General features: G+C 38.7%; 1 protein-coding gene across 1 annotated transcript; it reads left to right on the top strand.

The window, feature by feature from the left end:
* Positions 1–3,119: 3,119 nt before the first annotated feature.
* On the top strand, positions 3,120–18,380 carry LOC140238568 (polyunsaturated fatty acid 5-lipoxygenase-like). Its single transcript, XM_072318469.1, has 11 exons — positions 3,120–3,614; positions 7,494–7,622; positions 10,487–10,584; positions 11,266–11,398; positions 11,892–11,987; positions 13,025–13,239; positions 13,494–13,753; positions 14,636–14,736; positions 15,450–15,623; positions 16,859–17,022; positions 18,266–18,380. Exons 1-11 carry the CDS (start codon positions 3,120–3,122, stop codon positions 18,378–18,380), a joined length of 1,980 nt encoding a protein of 659 aa, XP_072174570.1.
* The last annotated feature ends 5,981 nt before the right edge of the window (positions 18,381–24,361 follow it).

A 24,361-nucleotide genomic window follows, 5' to 3' on the forward strand; every position in this document is an offset into this window, starting at 1 on the left:
CATTTGCAGATGAAACAGAAACCCATCTTTAGTGCATGAAGGTTCAAAATAGTTCTACCATGTGAGTTAATAATTGAAACAACCAATGTAAAAATGTTAATCAGTATAACCATTGTTGAGTGTTGTTAAAATTGATATTCAAAAGGTGATCAATAGTTAAAATAACATTGTTTCTAGCATAAACCGTCTGCAGTTATGGCTTGAAATAGTGATATCTCCTGATATTCTAGGTTTTATTGCGACATTTCTATATGTTAGGATGTTTTGTGATACAACTGACCTATACACATCGTATGCATCAAATGTGACACATGTAACTCGAATATTTTCTTTTAATCACTGTTCCCAATGGTAAACAGTACCTTTAAAGTCTTCGTATATCCAGTATACATACATAGATACACACATATGTATAATTATGTATGTTGTATGTAATGTGTGTAAGAGAGTGTGTCGGTTGCCGCAGTGACATCTTTATTCTCGTCTGTATTTATGAGGAGGACACGATTGATTTTCTTCATTGTAATATTTCCCTATTTTCTTCTATACACCCTGTCGTTCTTTCCCTTGGCAAATATTTGCATGATGAGGCATTATCAGTCACGCACAACGACTATCTCGCAGTACGTGCTGATAATAGAAATACATTATAATGTAAAACTAATAATAGAAACAATTATCATGTCTCTATTCCGATTGTAGGCACATATAGGTTGAAAGTCAAGGCTATAGGGGATTTTTCCATAAAACAATTTCGAAGTCAGGCTATTGAAATGAAGTGTATACATCCTTGGCAGAAGTCCTTGACATAGTCAACATCGAGACAATGGATTCTTTCGTGTCAGGATTTCACATCGATCTACTTTGATTTTCTCTATTGTCTTTGGTATGGCAAGTCACGACTCGTGATATCTTTGCAAAAACGAGCTGGAGGGGAGAACACAAGGATTCAGCAAAGCATGTCCTACGGTAAAATCTACCTCTTTTTAGTACTTGCATGATAACCGTCGTTTGTCTCCAAAAGGTGATATATTTTATGTACACTGCTATGGATATATGTTTATATCGTCAATAACGTTATCATATATATATATATATACATATATATATAAATATGTATATATATATGTATATATATATATGTATATATATATATACATATATATATACATATGCATATACATATACATATAGATATATAGATATAACACATTATTCCTTCACAAATCAAAGCATGTAATAAACATTCCTAGCTTACTACCTACCCACAGGCAGGTAAGTACAAGGAAAGAAATACAATGGACCCGGTCCATTACAACAACACAGTTGACAAGGACGCAAATATATACATACATAGTATATACATACATTTATATGATATTTATATACTCATGCATGTCCACAGTGAGTCTTTTGATATTGGTAAAATTATAGCAAACCAACAGGTCATCTTTTTTTACGCGAAAACAGTCAGGTTGGTGTTTAATCAAATACTTCACAGGTTTTGAAAAAAAAACCACCAATATATTCGTTTGTTTTTGTTTCAGATCATTTCACATCACCATCCGGTATAATCTTTGTACAACATGCCAGTATATTATCACCATCATTGCCAAGCTAAGTTCCCATAGTTAGGTAGGAAAACGGGAGCTTTAATTTAGCAGAAGCTGTGATTGGGAGACCCCCCCCCCCCCAAAAAAAAAAAAAACAACCCACAAACAAACAAACAAACAAACAAACAAAACAAACAAACAAAAACAAACAAACAAACAAAAACAAAACAAAAACAAACAAACAAAAACAAACAAACAAAAACAAAAACACACACACAAAACAAAACAAAACAAAACAAAACAAAACAAAAACATGTATGACCAAATGAAATAATCGACAACTGATATACTTTCCATTTTTTTTTTTCATTCATTCATAATCATGTATTCATATTCAATATTAGGCCTATCTTCCACACATTCCACCCCTCTGGTCGTTTCAAATCGTACATTATCCTATTGCCTAAATAGAAACCCAGTATAAGACTGGTGTAGTATACGCAGACATCAGAGTCTCGCAAGAAACAAGGCAAATTTTACCGACAAATAAACAACATATGAAACTGAAGGAGCGTGTAGAGGTGCATGCATATCCCTTAAATATCTTGCTCATATGGGAAGGAACGTGGTAGCATAGCCCTATGCAGAAGGTCATACTAATTGGCCTTATTGTATACAATCTGGCAAACAAACAATCAAACACAAAAATTGGCTGCTGACAACATAGTAGTATACAAGCAAAGTAGCATAATAGTATAATGTCAGTGCATTGTATCTTGATATACCATGTGTAGTCTGAACGTGACAGCTTTAGCGCAAAACACTTCAACATCTAGCCCAATGATGCTGATCCCACTCCTAATGAAACCGCCACTCTCCAAACACACACGCGTACTCTTTTTTTTTTCAATAATCTTTTTTTTTTCTGATTCCATATAATGCAATGAAAATGTACACAATTTTAATGTGTTAAAATATTGAACAAAACAGTCATTTTTTTCCTATATACATACAAATCAACTCATTACTATGAAAAAAAGAATAACTGAAAACATATTTCACATGAATTTGATATTAAATTATCGTGAGCAGAGTATAACGTATAGTCAAACAAAGTGAAGACATAACCTTTCGGTATCCATTACTGTATGTAAAAAAGCAAACCGACAAAAAACCCCCCTGTCCACCTGTGCCCAGTATCTAACCCTTAACTCGTCCCACTTAGCCCACTATGTTCCCACATAATTATTAATACCTACCTATATATCATGAATCACGCATGCATACACGCGTTGCACATACTCACCCTTGCAACAGCACCGACAACTAGTAGAGGCCTATGCAGTTTTTCCATAGGTTGAATTGTGCCATAGCAGCTGCGTAAGTGTCGAGATCGAAAAACATTATAATGATCTCAGCAGTAAGACAATTCAACACAGTAGGAAGTATCAATCATCATTACACCATCTGATAAGACTGGATATCGTTTACCTCTAAAATAGCCCGAACACTTGGCCCCAAGACCCTCATAATCGGGTTCGATGACGGTTGTCTGCCGCTAAGACCATGGGCGCTGCACTTTTTAGTCGCCAGAACGGAATCCACTACCTGGTCGTCGTGAAAACTGGCGACCGGCTTGGCGTGGGAACCAACTCTGACGTTTACATCGCCTTCCACGACAAGATCGGTCACAGGACACGCGACATCACGTTGAACAACCCCATGCGCAACGATTTCGAGCGCGGGCACGCGGACGAATTCGACGTCGACATCGAAGACAAGGACTTCCGTGAGCCGGAGTTCATCGAAATCTGGCGCGACGGTCAGCTCTTCGACGACGAATGGTACTGCGAGTTCGTCAGGGTGCACTGCCTCCAAACGAGGAGAGAGCACGTGTTTCCCGTTCACAGGTGGGTGTCGTCGACTACGCGGCTGACTCTACGTGAGTACGACATGGTCCTGCCGCAGCATGACTCGATGAAAGATCAGAGAACCAAGGAACTTCGGCAAAAGCGGATGATCTACCAAACCGTGAGACACAAACAAACATCGATGCTGCTTGTAAGTCGGCCTTTTTCCCTCTCCTCGCTTTCCTCTGGAATAAATCCACACTGTTTCTTTCATTTTTAAATGTGAAACGATAATGTCTAATAGCATGGATATGTTTTTATTGCATGAATTCATAAGGAAATCTGTGCACTTTAAGGCGACGGGAATTTTGACCGCAAATTTTGAATGCATAGGACAGATCAGATAAACCTTTGAGCAAAACCAGACAATTAAGGATTATGTTCCCGAGGGCCCTCTTGATCACGTGACCAATTCAACATTTCATCATTCATTTCATAAGTATCCTGTCATGCAGTCCGATGAGTTTCATTTACCCCTCCTAAGAACTTTATTAGCGAAAAAAAAAAAACCCATCCAAATACACATTCCCTATTTTTTTTTTCTCTAGTTAGCGAATCAAAAAAAAAAAAATCCCTTTATCGAGTTGTTTTAAATGTTAGTTGAAACTTTTGATTTTGCGTTCCTTACGAGGTATTAAATTTGTATGTCCTTTATTGTTTGGTTTCAAACGTTTCTTTATCTTGCTGGGTTTTCTACGTGCATATATACTTTGCTTTTCTTTTACTGTGTTGAGCTTGCGCCTCGCTCGGGCAATCTCTGTCGTTTGATGTAACCAGTTACATGTTAAACCATGTTAAACCAGCTGTTTGTGCCCTCAAATTCTGTCACTGTGTTTATGACCTATATTCTTCCTTCTTTCAAAAGACAGTTGGGCGAGGTAACAGCTGGTATTTCAATTTTCTCTGCCCTGTAACTGGTTGTTGAGTGTCTTTTTTTTTTTGGGGGGGGGATTTGCAGGTGCACGTGTTCCTTCCTTAATACACGCAATGTATAGATTTCTAATACTTTCTAAACCGTATCATTGTTATTATATATTGAGTCATATTGTTATTATTGCCAGAACGACAATGGTTCATCCGCCTACAGCATGTGGCTTATCCGACCCCAAATCTGCATTTGAGAAGAATTTGCTATATAACTGTATAATTGTACTTTTTTTCTCTATGTCTCGGTCATTGTTGTACCCGTGCTCCCCATCTTAATCTTTAACTCGATTTTAATTGGGACCTACGCTCAACAAGCTCGCTTTTAAGTAGGTTCCTTCATATTTCTTTAGCATTTTTTCACAGATTCCAAACCTCATAGATCGACCACTATATGTTTTATATATTTGCAATATTTTATGTATGTCTCCAGCTTGATATCATGTACTTCATTTAATTTTGTTATATTTGATGTATTTTTTCATCGAGAAATATGAAAATAAATTGAAATTGAAAATTGAAATTGAAATCTACCGGATGTACAATACGGAAAACATAAGTATACTGTAATAATTTATATACATTTAAGTGACCGACAACCAAAGAGGACGAAAATGGAACACGACCCTTTTTCGTCTTTTTGTTTCTTTGATCATTTATAATCTTTCAAATACATTGAATTTATTCCTATCAATTCTAAAGGGTTACGACTAATCGCTTGCAAATTCTGAGCATGCAGTTTTGTTTGATACAATAAAGATGATTATCCTCATTCCTTGTTGTTAAGACACATCGTTTCAATGTAAGGGGGTTTATAGATGACATTAATTTTGGATGTCCCATAGAGGTCAAGAAAATGATTATCACAAACGTTTCGCTTTATCGAGAATGTACTCACAAATTTTCGTCTTTTTCTTTGGCGCCATCATCAATTCTAGTGTAAAGAACTGCCTTCTGATGACACGTTCTCCACCCACCACAAGGTACGTTCACATGTTCAAAAACAGTCTAAGAATAATCTTTCTTTCTTTCTTTTGCTATTGCTAAACAAGTCATGTGTGGAGAAATTGTGTTGAAATCAGGTTTTCCGCATTATCTATCATTCATGACGGTATTGTTATTCACACTGCTAATTGCTGAAGCTGCTTGTTCTGGCAAGTATAAATGCCGTAACGATCTTTGTCATAACAATTATGCTAGTAATGCTCAGAATTAGCAATAACCTGCGGTAGTACTGATGATCACAGCTCACAGCAACAAAAACAGATAAAGCAGTGCACTTCCAGTATTACTAAGTATTATAGTACCTGGGCCAAGTAAAGCTACTGTCATTCTAATATAATATGGTGGCACGACGTAGGCCTAATTAAGCTCAACCGGGTGCACGTCACGAGTTCGACACCCACGAATCATACAGCCCACAGTTCATGCAGCCCATTAGTCACACAGCCCACGAGTCATACAGCCCATGAGTTCGACACTTAGCAAATAGGGCCCAGGAGTCCGCCACTAGGCAGTCAAGACCCACGAGTTCGACATTAAGCAAATAAAGGCCCACGAATTCGACACTATGCAAACGAGGCCCACGAGACCGACACATAAAGCCCCGTGATGTGATGTCGAATTCGTAGGTCGTTTTTACCCAGTGTCGAGCTCGTGGGCCCACTTTAATTAGAATTATTGACAAATCAGTGTTCACAGACGTTACTGTTTTTCTTATTCGTTACCTTGAACATGTCGGTTGCTCTAGTCCTTCTTTGTGGCAGTAAATATATATATATATATATATTTTTTTTTTGTTGTTGTTGTTGTTCAACATTCATGAAGAGGGGAAAAGAGTGGTAGGCGAAATAGTCAGTCACAACACGGTCCATCAATTTTTAACACAGTTGAATGATGGAAACGTCACCACAGCAATGTCCACTTCCAGCACATATTTGAATGTATGACCACTGAATAAATCCATTCTGGCAAATCACCACAATGGAATAGAATTCCTCATCAGGAATGAGGTTTATTAAAGAGAGTGTGTGCAAATTTTTGGTCATTGAGGTTCGGACACCTTTTTTTAACACGTTAGTCCGGGCCATTCAGTCACGTCAATATGCAGGCGTCACACCGGTAGCGCGTCTGCCTCACAATCCTAAGGGCCCGGGTTCGAACCCGAGTCTGGACTGAGCAATGTTGTGTGTTATCATACTGTCCCCTCCAGCAAGAGGCAAAACACTCTGTCCCTGGGATAGGACATAAAATGGAGGTCCCTTGTATGAGAGAGTAACAACTCATACAAGTAAAAGATCCCGCTTCATTAATTCATTGCAAAGAGCAGGGTGTTTAACCAGGTGAAGTGGTCCCACCTCACATCCAACTGGACCCCATGGAAGACCAGTTTAACGTAGTTGAATATCGGCTATCCAGCCATTTTAATTTCTCAGATGGAAATGAACAAACAGAAAACCAAGCAACACCGAGCACACATGCTTGGACATGCGATAAAGGGAATGCCTCTGATCATATAGACATCGGGTCATTCTTGAGAGCATTGGTAGAGATGAGGATTAGGGCTTTCAACTTTATTTTCGAGATACCAAGAAACCACTGTATTAGATATCTCAGCTATTACAAAAGCAATTTTTATCAAATAAATGTTGAATCCCTCTTGGAATTACGTGCTCTTTCATATCTTATAAGAAATTTCTCATGATCTCACGTAAAAATGTTACAAACCTGAAGTTAAGTCTCAACCAAAACTATGCGATCCACCGCCGTTAGAGCTTCTCAGGCACCGGCAGGCAACTTCGTGTTGTCATCGTGTTTCCTTCAGTTAAAGCTCTTGATAAAGACTCGCGTCTTTATGTGGTCTTCGTGAGTAGTTCGGGTGGCATAGCGCGCCCTTCTGTAGACATCGTATTTGCTTCGGCCATTGATTGGCTTTTGACCAAGTTCGGGGTCAGCTTCGCACAAAATTTAAAATTCCACATTCGTATGGCCATCAATTTCGGGACAGTGTGACGCAACCGCCAAGGAGGGATGTAAGGAAGGGGGGGGGGGGGTAAAACCTCGTCTCTCACGTTATACTTTTTTGTTTCCCCCATTTTCTCGACAGCTGAACTTCGCGAGTAATGTCGTGAAGCTCAAAGTGGCGACTAATCTGATTGATATCACCACGGATTGTTTCACGTCTCTAGAAGATGTCAAGAGCATCTACCGTCCGCCTCTCCTACCCGTTCCCACGGTGAGTGCGTTGACCAGTAGAATCGTGCTTATACAGGGGCTCGTGAAGCAATAAGACAAGATCAATTTGTAACAGCAGCAGATGAAACAATATGGATGGTTTGGATGGTAAAATGACTTTGAATTTGAAGAGCTCGATAGCTAAACTGGTTAAGCACTATTTTCAAGATTTTAAAGTATTCAGTCAATAATCAGATAGTATAAAGCAAAATAAAACCTTTCCAGTGATACGTTACATGTAACATAACAAGGAATATCCTTGTAAGTTAGGATACAAATATCCCATATTTTCTTCATAATTCCTCGTTTTTATTAGCTTTAAATCGCAAATATCTCAACCAAAATCAAAAAAGTAAGATTTTTTTTCCCTCATCTAGTTATAATACCCGGCAATGATAACAGTCACGTTCCAAAACCCCACTAAAAATAATGGTATTGATAATTATATACCTGTTTCAAGAGGGACATAGTGGGCAAACAGGCTTTTACAAAGGTGAACGCACACAGGACTCTTGGTTCAAATCCAGGACCCTTTAGTCTTAAACCTGATCCATATATAACCTTATCCACGGTGTTTCCGTAACTCTATGAGTCAGTTCGTAATTAGCTCGTGTGCACATGTACAGATAATCGTTCTCTTTCCTCAGATTGTTTATATAGGTACTTGACTCATTTTTCAAAGCGACATAAAGCATAAGCTTTCCTGATGTAACAATACAACATATACGGATTAATGAAAAATCAACTTGATCTTAAGGCCCGGTCCCACTGCACTTACGGATGCAAAGAGGATGTAAAACGTAAAAAAGATCTTGCCATCCGTTGGAAAACGCTATGCATCCGCTGTGTACTCATCGCATACGTGTTTCATACGCTCTATCCACCGAGCATCCGTCCATGGTGATTTCATCCGCGCAAAAAGTTTTAAAGGCCCGGTCCCACTGGCCGACGGACACAAAGCGTATGCAGAAAGGACACAGCGGACGAGCAAAATTTCGGGGATGGCTTCATCCGCTTTCATCCGCTCCAGAAATTGACAAAATTGGCGAAAATTGGCGGTAACAGAACGGAAATAGAACGGACGTGGGTAGTATGTAGCGGGGATGTTAAACGGATGTTCATCGGAAGCCTAGCGGATGAAAGCGGATGGAAGGGGATGACAGCTCCGAAGGGGTTACCGGAGATAATTGCGAAACGGACGCATAGCAGAAAAAGCGGATGCAGAGTGGATGCAGAGCGGATGCAGAGCGGATGCAGAGGGGATGCTTTCGAAATGCTTTTATATACGAGATGCATACGCTTACATCCTTTCTATTAACGTGCTATTAACGATGTAAAGACGTTCCACGTACCATATCTTTCCTCCCTCTTTCCGTTTTTAGCTGCAGCGGATGTGAGTTGCGAGGATGCAGAGAGGATGCAGCGGACGTTTAAGGGATGCCGCACGGACATACAACGTTTGTTGCTCGTATGTCGCGGATTTACATCGTACACAGCGGAAAGTTCATCCGTTCTAAAAGTTTTAAGCAGCTTAAAACTTTTTGCGCGGATGAAATCACAGTGGACGGATGCTCGATGGATAGAGCGGATGAAACACGTATGCGATGGGTACACAGCGGATTCGTAGCGTTTTCCAACGGATGGCAAGATTTTTTGTACGCTTTACATCCTCTTTGCATCCGTAAGTGCAGTGGGACCGGGCCTTTAAAGTTTTAAGCAGCTTAAAACTTTTTGCGCAGATGAAATCACAGTGGACGGATGCTCGATGGATAGAGCGGATGAAACACGTATGCGATGGGTACACAGCGGATTCGTAGCGTTTTCCAACGGATGGCAAGATTTTTTGTACGCTTTACATCCTCTTTGCATCCGTAAGTGCAGTGGGACCGGGCCTTAGCTGCTTAAAACTTTTAGAACGGATGAACTTTCCGCCGTGTACGATGTAAATCCGCGATAAATACGAGCAACAAACGTTGTATGTCCGTTATCATCCCTTAAACGTCCGCTGTATCCTCTTTGCATCCTCTGGGCATCCTCGCAACTCACAACTGCTGCAGCAGAAAACGGAAAAAGGGAGGAAAGATAAGGTACATGGAACGTCTGTACATTGTTAGTAGCACGGAAATAGAAAGGATGTAAGCGTATGCATCTCGTACATAAAGTATTTAAAACGGACAAAGCGTTTGTTTCCGTTACGCGTACGTGATGCATCCGCTTCATCCGCCCTGCATCCGCTCTTTCCGCTATGCATCCGCTTCGCAATTATCCCCGGTAACCCCTTCGGAGCTGTCATCCACTTCCATCCGCTTTTATCCGCTAGGCTTCCGATGAACATCCGTTTAACATCCCCGCTACATACTACCCACGTCCGTTCTTTTCCGTTCTGTTTTCGCAAATGTTCGCCAATTTCTGGAGCGGATGAAAGCGGATGGCGCCACCCCCGAAATTTTGCTCGTCCGCTGTGTCCTTTCTGCATACGTTTTGTGTCCATCGGCCAGTGGGACCGAGCCTTAGATCAGTGGTGACCAGAATGATTTGTCAAATCACACTTCTTGAACAAGCTGGGAGAGCATACATTTCATTGTTTTGCACTGAATGCATAAACAAACATTGTTCTATTGACATTAGCAAATACTAGGCTTTAATGAACAATTTAATGAACAAAATACAACACATCAAGAATGCTTATTTAATGAATTCAAAATCAAGCATGCCTGGTGTTAGTACAACAAAATTAATGACCCCTTTTCTGCTCATGCGCACAGTGGAACTACGAACTGGCGTGAGTGGGAGCTGGAGGCATTTGGCCCGTGAATTGATTCTATGCAGAAGACGTCGAATCCCGTGTTTCTTCCTTTGTTGCAGGGCATGCATAACTGGAGATCGGACAAGGAATTTGGATACCAGCGTCTCAAAGGCGTCAATCCCACCCAGATCCGACTTTGTACCAAGATTCCGGACAAGTATTTTTGGCAACTTGTTTTGTTAATATTTTGTTTTCTATGAATTTTGCTTTTTGAAGAGCAATTCAACTCCGCGTTATAAACAGAACAAAATCAAACACACAGATAGGAAGATGATAATTTTCGCATAGTTATACAACACAGAGACGTCAGTCGCAACAACAATCCCTGCTGGAAAGAACACAAAGGAATACCTTATCTTTCGGAATAATGGACCTCGGAATAACGAACGAAGCTTATTTCATTTTCGGATCAACGAACCTTCAGAATTAGGAACATCACCTAACATAATGTTCAGAACCACTGCTGAGAGATGGATGATATTCTTTGGGAAGCTTCCGTAAATACTATAGAGGGCAAAGTGATACTGACATTTCCTTTTTTTTTTTTTTTCTTCAACGGACATTTAAAAGTCTATGCACAAGTCTCTGTCTGTAACAGGTAGTCAATGTTAACTTCGAAATGGTTGAGAAATGGATTCATGTAGACCATTTCCAGTCACACGTCTTTGACAAAGAGGATCTATTGTTGACGTACGATAATGGAAGTACATAATTTAAGTACAGAAACTCTGTATTTACAGGTAGTTTTACCTCATACCAAGCACTTTTGAATTTACGACAGTCAGTATAACGTAGTTGTATAATCATTGAATCGCCATCTGATAATTTCGCATTGCAGTTTCGCCGTGACGGAGAGCGATCTACGGCCACTTCTCGAAGGCATGACCATCGTCGAGGCGACATCGAAGAAGCGTCTCTTCATCGTCGACTACGGATTCCTCAGAGACCTGCCCTGCACTGGCAACAGATCGGTTAGAATCAGCATTGTTGTCGAGGCTAATTAATGAGATACAGTACTGTGCTGGCTTTGGAGGGGAGAACCCCTCAACAACCATGATGTTGACACCCGTGTTCAGAAATATGCTGATCCTACGATGCACATTTCAATCACAATTTCAATGGTTATAATCCCCCCTCTCTCTTCATTTTTATCTGTAAAAGACGTAAAGAAGAGGAGAAAATGAAAAACAAAATCTGACAGTTAGCTACGATAAAATAACCTAATACTAAAGCTGTATAGTTCTGCAAATCAATTCTAGTAGAATGTGACATATGTTTTCAAACCCTATGATAGCTGCGACGATCGTAATATCGCCGTAGAACGAAAATAAAAGTGTAGAATAAGCAGTACTTATCGCTGGTAAAGTTTCATCACATAATTGTAGACATTGATGTGATTGAGACGCTGAGAACAAACTGATTTTCGGATTGTCCCTTGTATCCGATTAACATCCATTCTTGTAGATCTGCGCGCCGATGGCTCTCTTCTTCGTCAACACGGACAAAAACCTCCTACCCGTAGCCATTCAGCTCTTTCCGGATCCAGCCCCGGATAATCCGGTGAGTGATCATGCCTTTAAAATGTCCAAGACGGACAAGGCACTGTGTATACTGGATTGTTTGTTTGTTGTTGTTGTTTTTTTAAGCAGACCGCGGAGTTGATTTCCCAATTTTGATCTTGTAATTCGGATACAGTTGTGTAAATCTAGACGTGTTTCTTGTATACTATCATCAGTTCTACCAAGGAAATAGCTCCACGGAGGAGGTACATTGATTGGGGTTGGAGGTTGGGGTTGCGGGTTTGGGGCTGGGGGTTGGGGCTTGGGGTTGGGAGTTGGGGGTTGGGGGTTGGGGGTTGGGGTTGGGGTTGGGGGTTGGATGTTGGCACACATGTAACGCACAACACACAGCATCTCTGTGTGAACACACACACAAACAATAAAATACGGCGCAGAACTATGCGTACGGTACTTCAAGAAAATCGAGGCTTTTGCTGTGGTTACGGAAAAAAGAAAGCGCATCCCGTTTCACGCACACTATAGAATGTCACCCTCTTTCGCGCTTACTCTGTGTAGGGCTCACACGGGTGAATAATTCCCCATAGAGACGTGTGTTAAAATTCAAAATTCAAAAAATTCTGTAAAATAGCTGGGAGAAATGAGGTGTTTTATCTTCACTTACCTGGATAAGTGAGATATACCCTTTCATCCATCAAATTTCCAAGGCGGGTTCTTCAGCTCAAACTCTGTCCAAGGGTCTGCAAAGCCAGACTACGAGTTCTTTTCACTCAAAAAAAAAAATCAACTATTTTATGTACATGCACCCAATGAAATATAGTTCCCTTCAAATTCCATAACAAAAGCTTTCATCTTTCCACCAAAATGCAGTTTGTAGAGGAATTCATACTCAATATCTGAAGCTATTCAGTTTTGTTTTGTTTTGTGTTTTTTTTTTTCGTTTTTGTTTTTTGCCAAACTGCATTATTGATTTTTAATAATCTTTTTCTTCATTTATTTTGGTATCTTTGGTACGATTTTGTGAAGGGGTCTGGGACATTCCATTTTATTTACAGGTGTGAGCCCTGTACATTTCCACAGGTATTCTATCCATCCGACCCCGAGTACACGTGGCTACTTGCAAAGTGCTACTTCAACAATGCCGATGCTTCGGTGCACGAGTCGGCAAACCATCTCGGATTCACTCATCTGGTCGGAGAATCCGTTGTCGTGGCAACCAAGCGATGCCTCTCTCCGTCCCTTCCGGTTTACCGCCTCTTCGCCCCGCACTTCCTGTATCTGATCGCCATCAACAAGTGGGTTTTCAAGAAATGAATTCTCAGGCTTTCTAGTTATATATCTTTTGTTCTATATTCATGTGTGTTTCTTTGTGGGCATATTATGTACGTATACCTCTCCCTCCCGTTTGGTTCTGTGTGTTTGACTACTATGTACGTTTCTGTCGTTGATTATGTTTATCAGATGTTTGCCTCCGTAACTATCGGAACGCTACGGGGAAAAAAAAAACAACAACACGAACAAGCTGTTTTCTGATTTTTTTCCTTCCAAGATTCGCAGTGGAAAGCTTGATAAACGAGGGTGGCTGGGTAGACAGAGCCATGGTGATAGGGAGAATCGGACTGTTTGAAATCATCAAGCGAACGTGGGCCACTTGGAGACTCGACGTGCAGGGCTCCCTCCTCGGTGACCTCGAAGAGAGGGGAGTGGCTGACCCGGAAGTACTTCCAAATTACCACTATCGCGACGACGCGTTGCTCATGCGTGGCGCCATTTTCGATTACGTGAAGCGTGTCATTGATTATGTTTACGGTGAGACGGTGTCACATGAACATGTTGTCATAATAATTACGTAAATACTATCCATCTACATTCCTACGGGGGGGGGGGGGGGAGGGGTGCGCTTTGGAGCCCAATATCCTCGTAATATAGTGCAAATGGAGACTATACTGTTTGATTATGTCGCACAACAAGCTTCGATGTGGACTCGTGGATATTTTACAGAAGTTATATTTTTCGTCTTTTGACTTTGTTCACAATTTCAAAGACATGCTGTTTTTGGGGTTGTTTGGTTTGTTTGATATATATATATATATATATATATTTTTTTTTTTGCTATAAAGCAATCTAAAATCTAAATTTCTTATCAGGGTGCTTCTCTTCAATTGATGACGAATTTTTTGAATTCCACTTAGCATGCTCAGACAGAAGCAAAGCGATGTAATCACTCTTAAAAATCTCTGCGCTAAAAGGCATGTGTTATTTTGCCATTTTGAGTAGACAAATTTATTAAATATCAAGAGATATCGTGAATGCTAAAAATTCAGATTTAACCTCTTACGTGTGTGCACTGATTGCTACTGGAAATTGTTGAAAACTGTGTTGCACATGAAAATGTTACGTGTAGACATTAGACTAAATTTTTATACAGTATATTATAGTGAGACAGATACTATCTCAAAGCTTTTCATTGATACCTTGTTTTACGCTATTAATTTAATGTTAGCAAGCAGCAGTTACATATAAGTTACAAGTCGCAGAGGGTTATGCATAATGTCCATAGACGTACAGGGCCCTGTTTTATGAAGAGTTATAATTGATTATATGGTTGATTTCTATCATCTGAGTGGTAAGGAAATTTACAATCCATTATATCTTTTAATAAAACGGAACCCTGGTCTACTTTCCTCACAGACAGCCCCGAGAAAATAGAGGAGGACCACGAACTACAAGAGTGGGGTCGATTTCTTGGCGGGAATCCCGTTAACGAAAACGAAGCGGTCGTCGGGATGAAGGTATTTAATTGAACCACACAATCTGAATCAATTGCCACGGGCTCCAAATGATGGGGAAAAGTAGTAGGGCATAGCATTCTCCAATTATATCCATTATTGGCACCTAGATTATTGAAGATAAAAATATAAAGATACAAAGCGAAGAAGAGGAAGAAGAAAATAAGGGCGAGAGGGAGAAGAAGAGTAGAAAAAAAAAAAAGAGGACGAAGATGAAGAGGACAAAAAGTTATAATAATGAAGAAAAATAATGAAACCAAAGAAGAAAGTCAGAGAAGGGAAGGAGGATTAAGAAAACGTAAAATTATGACATTGTTTATACATTTCTTTTTTTCATCTTGACTAATACTGCATCAATCTTAAGGTGTATTTCCCTCTCCTCCCTCCCTTTCCCTTTCTCTCTCAATCTATGCTTTATCTCTATCTCTTAGAGCTTTCTATCTCTCTGTCAATCAATCAATCCGACAATCACTCACTCACTCAATCAATCAATTAATCAATTAATCAATTAATCACTCACTCACTCACCCAATTAATTAATTAATTAATTAATTAATCAATTAATCAATTAATCATTCATTCACTCAATCAATCAATCAATTAATCACTCACTCACTCAATCAATCAATCACTCAACCAAACAATCACTCACTCACTCACTCAATCAATCAATGATTTACCTCTTTCTTTAGTGATTTATCTCTTTCTTGACGCAGGGTTTGCCAAATGACGGCCACTTCAAGACGACCTTCGAAGTCACCGACACGCTCACAAACTTCATCTTCATTTGTAGCGTCGGCCACGCGGCGGCAAACTTCGGCCAGTACGACCAGTACGCCTTTCCCCCGAATTACCCGGCATGGCTTCACGGAGAACCGCCTCGGGACAAGGTAGGCATACAGGAGAAAATTATGATAATGACGGCGACGACGACGATGACGACGGTGATGATATTGATAATGACAAAAATAATAATACTGATAATAATGATAAAGATAATAATAATAATAATAATAATGAAAATAATTTGTGAATCAGTTGCAATGAAAACATCTCGACGAAAGAATTTCATGAATTTGGAAAATAATATTGATAAAAGCAATAATGATAATGATGATGATAATAATTCAGGGTAATAATGATATTGATAATAGCAATAGTAATAGTAATAATAATGAGGATATCAATAATACAGGGTAATGATAATAATACGATCTTCATTATCCAGGGTAGCCATTTCAGAGTTGACACTGTTCTACCAGAGGGCCCTGATTATTTTTTACCCTTTTGGTGCCAGGTACCCTGGGTCGAGAGGGACATGGTACGGGTAAAAACATCTTATCCAAGGATGTAATCACTGAACAGGATTCACATTCAGATCCTCCGATTGAAAGTCAGGAGTCTTATCCACTGTGCCACAGCGCCCCACTAGAGAAACTAAAGCTACGGTCACTGTTCGTACGAATTCTGGAGTTCGTACGGCCGCCTTTGCGAAGAGAGGGTTTTATACGAAGTTAAAAAAAAATCTTGGACAAGACCATCGACCAGTGGAAGCTACGGTCACAAAGGTTCATACGAATGTCACTGTTCGTACGAATTTTGGAGTTCGTACGGCCGCCTTACGAAGAGAGGGTTTCGTACGAAGTTAAAAAAAAATAAAATAAAATAAAAAAAATCTTGGACAAGACCCTCGACCAGGCTACGAACTTACGAACGGTCTACGAACGGTCTACGAACGCTGGTTTCGTATGGCCTTCTTAAGAAGATCTTATGAAATTTTCTAAAAATCGTTCGTACGGCGTTCGTAGCAGTTCTTAATGGTATTTGTGACCGAGCCATAACTACTGTATGAAACTACTGTAGAATTTATACGCTCTGTAGGCCTATGGGTGATATGTCGAGGACTACATCTGTCTAGCAATATTGCTCATCTGTCTGTGTATTCTCCTATATTGTTGATAGATTAACTGTTTAGATAATGGTAGGGCCTACATGATAATATTATGTTTCAAAAACCTAATCTCAAAACGATTGCACCCACCTGTATGATGTAACCTCGAATTTCCTTCTACCATTCCCTCCCCTACAATCCCCTGCAATCTTTTAACTGCCTGGATTCCCTAAGACGCCCCTTACGGCAGACGACCTCATTGACCAACTCCCAGACAAGCAGGAAACCCTCGAGGTGATGACGGTGACCAAGATTCTCAGCACCAGGGCCACGAAGTCACTTGGAGACTTCGAAACTTGCTACATGTTTGATCCAGAGGCCCAGACTGCGATTCAGCGGTGAGCTTAAATCTTCTTTGGCATTGTTAACTTTCAATCTGTGGTTTCCAAGATAATGTGATTTCTCCATGTCGGGTTAGCCCATGCATGGTGTGTAAAGCCAGATCCCCTCTGTTGAGGGAAATCCAGAGCTTTTTCTCCCATCAAGTGGTGGCATGTACTCACATGATCACCATCGTCAATATGGTTATAGTTGTAATTATCATTTTAGGTACATATTATTACAACCTCGAAGAGGAGATGGTGGCCCTCAATAACACATAAGTCATTTTCTGTGACACTGAGCAATGATAAAGCCAGATCACCATCAAACGTTGATGGAAACGACAAGAACTGACTTTTATTCCTCGAGGGCTCCGTGTGCAATCTCATTTTTCCTCAAAAACTTTCCATTTTCTTGGGTTTCTTGGAACAAATCATAAATGCATTAATTTGCATACATGTGCATATTCATGACAATAATAGAAGACTGGAAGAGGAGATGGCAAAGCTCCAACAATGTAAATTATTGGCAAAGCTCCCATAATGTAAATAAAGAAATTATATGTCATATCCTGTATGATCCAGTTGAAGTTGAAGTTTGAAGTTGAAGTTTATTATCTATATTCACATAATTATGTACATAGCATAATACACCTCAAAAGACACATGCATGAATACAGGATAAAAGGTAGGAGAAAATAGCATGAATGCTAATCGAGTCCAAAACCTATCTTATACAAAGCTTCTTAAAAGGTATTAAGTATACAGTACAATGAGTAGCTCTACAAATTAATTGTAGTTTGTAAATACATGAAACATGAGCTAACATAATATCATTTACAATTATTTACATCATAAAAGACTTGAGTCGAAAACTTGACATGATAATACATCTCGTACAATGATAAATAAGTATGTGGGGTCTAAAATAATGTAACTATAACAAGCAAGGAATGTATATATATATATATATATATATATATATATATACATACATATACATCTATTAATGTATGATGCCGTGAAATTGGTGATAGCACACATAATGGTATTTTAGGGTTAACACAGCCAACAAATATGATTTCAGGATATAGGGAATGACTATGTTGAGCTGCACTCCTGTATGGGTAGGGGCAGATCATTCCATACAGATAATTGATGCTGTACTCGCATAAATATGACAAACATGAACATTATTTTCATCCCTACGTTACGAGAGTTTTCTCCTAATTGTTTACCGTGTTCACGTTTGTTAATCCAGGTTCCGAGCCGATTTGCAGGCGATCGGGCAAGTGATCGATGAACGCAATGACTCCAGAGAGGAGAGAAACGAATTCATCCATCCGCGGGAAGTGCCTAACTCTATCAATATCTAGAGAGGGCGGCAAACCGATGAATGACGCGGAAATCCACGAAACGCCTGTTAAAGTGAAAATGAGTAACAAAATAAAGAAAACGTAGTAGTTTTTTTTTTTTTAAAATACATTCATATGCATTATAGAACAAATTAAATGATGGGAATGAAAATGGAGGGTCCCACTTCAAAACAGCCGGTGTGTAGAAGCCAGTTCGGAGTTAGAACTCATGACCTTAAGTGCATATTGGTACAAATGCTCTTTCTTATTTTTTCCTCAGTTGGTTAGGCACTTCAATGCGACCTTAAACTAAGTGCGTAAGCTTTCCTGACATAACAATTAAGAAATTTATCAATCATCTTCAAAATGTTTAATTAACAAAGGATTAACTTTATGAACCAGGTGACCAGAATGGTCTATCAATTTACTCTTTGGAAAGTATTCATTTCATTATTTGCGTTGAATGTACTAACGGATCATTAATTTTTCTGTTGATATTGCCAAATACCACTTTTGCTGACAGGTGGATGTTCTGACAAGCAGTATTTATAAGGATGGCTTGAACAATCATTACATCACAGATGCTCATCTCAGTGAATTTAAAACCAACATGCCCTGTTGCTACAAATGACCGTTTGTTTGTTTGTTTGTTTGTTTGCTTTTCTGCTCATGTGCAACCCCTCAACCCACTGAGGGGTCGAGAGGAACCCCGGACTGGCTTTTAATGCAGTGAAACTACAACATTGCAGACAGCTCCGATTAACCATACTCTGGTCCATAATTATTATCATCTAAAAAGATACCCAAAAGCTCGTATTTGGGGACTTTATTTTGGGTGTGGCTGTAAAAAGTTAGACCATTGCCTGTTGGAACATACACGACGTCTATGAAGATGTTAAAATCTCTCAGAGGTAATGGGTTGAGGGCAGGTATATAGTGCGGACGTGTGAGACAAAGAGATAATAATGTGGAGGTGAGGGGTATACAAAACGTATATTATTGAAATAGATTGCGATATAGTCAGTAAAAATATTGTACAATGCACACAATCAGTACTCCCATATATAGGCCCTATATATCCCTATCTTAAAGTCTGGTTATCAGAGTACCGATTTACCTCGAAGCAACTCCGCAATCAGCAGTCGTTGTAAATTTGTAGTCTATTTATTATAAGTGCAATCTTATGATTGAGTTTTTGTGTATATAGCATATTATATACGATGTGGAAGAATTGGGAATTTGTGTGGATTAATCAAGACGTGAAAACAGCTGGGGACATGACAGGAATGAGTCGTACCTTCTTGTTCCTTGATTTTTCTTCAGGCTTTTTCGTGGCTGTCGTCGTTATCGTACACGTCTTCCTCTTCCTGTCTTCATCATCGTCTTCGTCTCATTTTCCCCTTCTCCTTCGTTGCTGCTGTTATTGTTCTTCTTGTTTACCTTCCTTTTTCCTCGCTTCAACATTGTTTTTTTTTTCTTGTAAGCACGGGCAGCGACGGGATACAATTTTTTTTTTCTCGTAGTGTCGTAAGCCCTTAGCGCTGTTAAGTGACTAGATGTGCTCGTAGAATAAGAATAGAAAATGTCATTCTTATTTTTTTTTTTTTGTATAGCACGCGGTAATAAGCAGGAGTTTGCATATGTTATAGTTGTTTTTTTTTTATCTGTATTGATGATAAACATGTGTTATTGGAAACAAAATTTCATTTGAATTGAATTGAATTGAATTGGATTGAATTGATTGGAATGGAATATTGCTACAAAACGATTCTAAGGGTAGGACGAGTCATCATCTTCGAGTATCCAATTAAGTAAACATATTGTATGAGGAACATCTTGTATATCTTTTTCCAGTTATTTTCATTTTCATGTGTTTTAAATTTCGACATAGTGTGATACACTTTTCCCAGTCTTGTTACTTATATATACACCGGATTTGTCTGTTTTCACTGAATAAACAAATAGAATTACGTCCCACCTTTTCATCCGTTATGTAGTCTTGAATACACTGTAGTTATGAATATTGCAGTTTCTTAAATCCACACTGAATTTCACATTGTCAAAAATTGACCATCATGAAACTTGAATACAAAGAATACGTTGGAAGATTTGAATGCAAGTGCAAGTAAGTACGTTATTCTAAGTGCTTTATGTATGTTTTATTTCATATTGATAGCACAATTCATATGCTTTAGTCGAGGATAATTCACCATCTTATGAGTACTGAGGCAGCTTATAGTTGATTTTATGTGTCACAGATTAGACTAGCATGTATGGATTGATTGTACTGTTCATGCAGAAATGTCATTCATAGGAATGCACTGATTTCGCCATGCAACAGCTATAAAGTCGAAACCTTCGATCGAATTGATCGATCGTCAATGCTATGATATCGATAACAATAGTTTCAATATCTTTTTTTTTCTGGAAAGAATTAATACATTTTACTTCATAAAAAAAGGAAATGCTACGTCATATGTAAATCGAGTGTCAATATCGCCATCAGATGTAATGATTATAGAGGCGAAGTATATTCGAACATCACGTTGGTTATACAAAGAAGAAAAATAAATATTCCAGTTTTCTGTATTGATGAAACAGAATGAACGCTTTGATGAGAAAAAAAAATACTATAAGGAAACGTGTTCACTCGCTAAACTTGGTGATTCGGCACTATCATAAACTCTATATTTGAATTGCTGTGTTTGCTTCGCTCTAATTTGGTTATCAAATATAGATAGAACGATATCCTAAATCAACACTTGTTTCTTAATCGTGCGTGTATGTTTGCGTTTAGCATTCAGTATTTAGCATGTTAAGCGTTTATAGATTACAGTCACCAATACTGTTTCTAATATCATACCGTTATTTTCCATGTCATCAGGTTGGTCAACATGATAGTCACTGTTACCCTCGTCTTGTAATGGCAATTGTCGTCATCAAAATCGTCATTATCATTATTATCATTAATAAAATGATTATCTTCGAGTCTTCGACGATAAGTTTTTATGTGTACGTGTGTGTTTCGAAATATTAACTCTGAGTTTTGTATTCCTCCATAAAGGTGAACATAAAGAACACACAACAAGTAACAAACAAATCAATAAAGAAAGAAATATAAACAACGAGGTACAGGTGGGATGGGGGCTGAAGAAAAAATGTACGATTACTGTAAAATGACAAGACGTTAGACCGGTCTTAAAGGACAAGTTCACCTTCATAAACATACGGATTGAGAGAATGCAGCAATATTAGTAAAGAACACATCAGTGAAAGTTTGAGGAAAATTGGACAATCGATGCAAAAGTTATGAATTTTTAAAATGTTTGTGTTGGAACCGCTGGATGAGGAGACTACTACAGCTTGTGATGTCATATGAGTACAAGTATAAAGAAAATGTAAAGAAAATTAAAAATTTTTTCACTATTTTCACATAATAAAAGAGCACTTGACTTGCCTCTTTCCAAAGGCAGGGGGAATAATATTACCCATAACATTTGTCTACTACGAGTCAAGGGAATGTGTACTTTTTTCAGAAGATGAAATTTTGTGAAATTCTCTTTATATTTTCCTTATATTGTTGTACGCATGTGACATCATACACTGCGGTAGTCTTCTCGTCCAGCGGCGACTGCAGAAAACTTCAAAAATCATAACTTTTGAACGGATTGTCCGATTTTCCTCAAACTTTCAATGATGTGTTCTACTAATATTGCTACATTCTGTCACTCCTTATGTTTACTTGAAGGTGAACTTGTCCTTTAAACTGGACATGACAAAAACATGCGTTATAAGTATACATGCACTGGTTTAAAGAAGACAGGGGTGATGGGGGATCTTTGTAGGAGCGGGGGGTATGGGAGGGGCTCAAAGTTTCTAACTAGCCGAGCTGCGCTCTGATGTGTCGATATCACTTGGCTGTCAAAGTCAGTCTATTCCCAAGAGTTATTAAGATGTCTACGGGAGACTGTATCGAGAGACCGGGGGAGCTGCAAAGTTTGGATTAAGACGTCGTGTCATTAAACAATTATTTCGAAGTATAGGAGAGCTTTAAAGGGCCACCCCCAACGTAGGTGGATGGAAATTCGTGACAAACTGCGCCAGGCAGATATGAGAACATCCGTGCCACAAGCTGGCCAATGAAAGAGGGACAAACCAAACCAAATCCAATCCAATCCAGACCAAACCGAACCAAACCAAACCAAACCAAACCAAACCAAACCAAACTAAACCAATCCAAACCAGACCAAACCAAACCAAACCAAACCAAACCAAACTAATACAATCCAAACCAAATCAAACTACTCCAATCCAAACCAAGTCAAACCAAAACCAAAAACAAAAACAAAAACAAACCAAACCAAACCAAACCAAACCAAACCAAACCAAACCAAACCACCAAAAAATCGAATCTATACGAAACAAACTAAGCAACACAAGGTGAAACAAAAGCAAGCAAAAGAAAACACATATCTGATCATTGTAAACAGCAAGCGTGTTTATAGTTTCGTTCAAATATTATCAAACACCAGTTTAGAAACTCCTATGGCAATGGGGTCATTATCAAATCAAATTCGGTCCTCACCAATAACTAAATATGTGAGAAGAGTTTAATAATCTCTGATTGCGCGTGTGTGGGTAGTTGGGATCGTTAAGCTTCAAACAAATTATCAATTATATCAAGATACTTGAATCATGGTTTCACTCTGTGAAATGCACCTAAAAGCAGTTACTCCGTAGTATCTTTAAAGGCATACTTTACCTTTTGCAGAAGAAAAAAAGAACCCCGCATTAGTGCTTTAAAATAGTTCTAAAATCTGAGTTAGGGATAGAAACAACCACTGTAAAAATTTGAATCCGTAAAATCAATGTTAAGTATTGTTAAATACACAAAATGCGAACAATGGTTATAATAAAAATGTTTCCAGATTAAACTGTCTACAGTTATGGTTAGATGAGAAAAATACTGATATCTCCTTATATTTTAGGCTTTATTGCACAAATTTTGTATGGTAGAATGTTTTGTGATACAACAGACCTACACATATGCATCAATTGTGATAATCTTGAACATTTTTTTAAATCACTGCTCCCAAAGGTAAACAGGACCTTTGAAGTAAAGGACAGTAATCAGATGTGAAAACTGCAAAGATACCCAAATTGCAAACACATATATGTCATGGCGATTTTAAAACTAGTTTGAAGTAAAAAATAATGACTGTTGACTCCAGATAACGTTTTCTTTGATAATTCGAACACTTTCCTTATTTTCCTTTCGTCTGTCTTGAGTCTCTTCTCTTTTTTTCTCTCTCTCTTTCTCTTTTTCGGTTACGCATTCGATTTCATTTTTCAATCACACTTTCAAAAGTCGCCTTTTGTAAGGTTTATGTTAAGCGAGGACCATTGATTGAACGTTGGGATATATGCTGATTTGAAGCTTGAATAAGTAACGGTTTTTTTTCTGTTCTCTACTCAGACACATTTTGCAAACGACGTTTTTACCTTTAAAATCCGGATGGTCTTCTTTTGCTGATTAACGCTGGGACGAGGTATTCTAAAATAACTTTCGCCACCATGAAGCTGATTGAGTTTATTTTGAACGTGATTATGCGGGATTTAATTCGGATGGACAAGCAACCAACACGTAACGTGTGATCAACATAATGTATTACAAGACTCCAACTTTCTTGGAGTTGGGGAGGATGTCTTGACGGAATGTCCTCACTGAAAAAATCAAAAACTTACAATAATCTTCATCATAAAACAAAAAGATGGGTAGTGAGCGGATCTAAGTTCTCCCTGAGTTATTGAAGATTTGATTCACTCAAAAAAGAAAAAATGTACGAATAACATCCGCTCACTTTTTACTGGGCCAATCCACCTAGCATTTTAACTGATAGCACTTGAACGAAAAAAAAAAAAAATCGTTAATAAGGGAAGAAAGTTAGCTAAGTTTATTAGAAACCATATCTTGATGGTGTCACTGGGGATACACTATGTAC

The sequence above is a fragment of the Diadema setosum genome, chromosome 15, assembly GCF_964275005.1.
Source record: "Diadema setosum chromosome 15, eeDiaSeto1, whole genome shotgun sequence".
Taxonomy (NCBI): domain Eukaryota; kingdom Metazoa; phylum Echinodermata; class Echinoidea; order Diadematoida; family Diadematidae; genus Diadema; species Diadema setosum.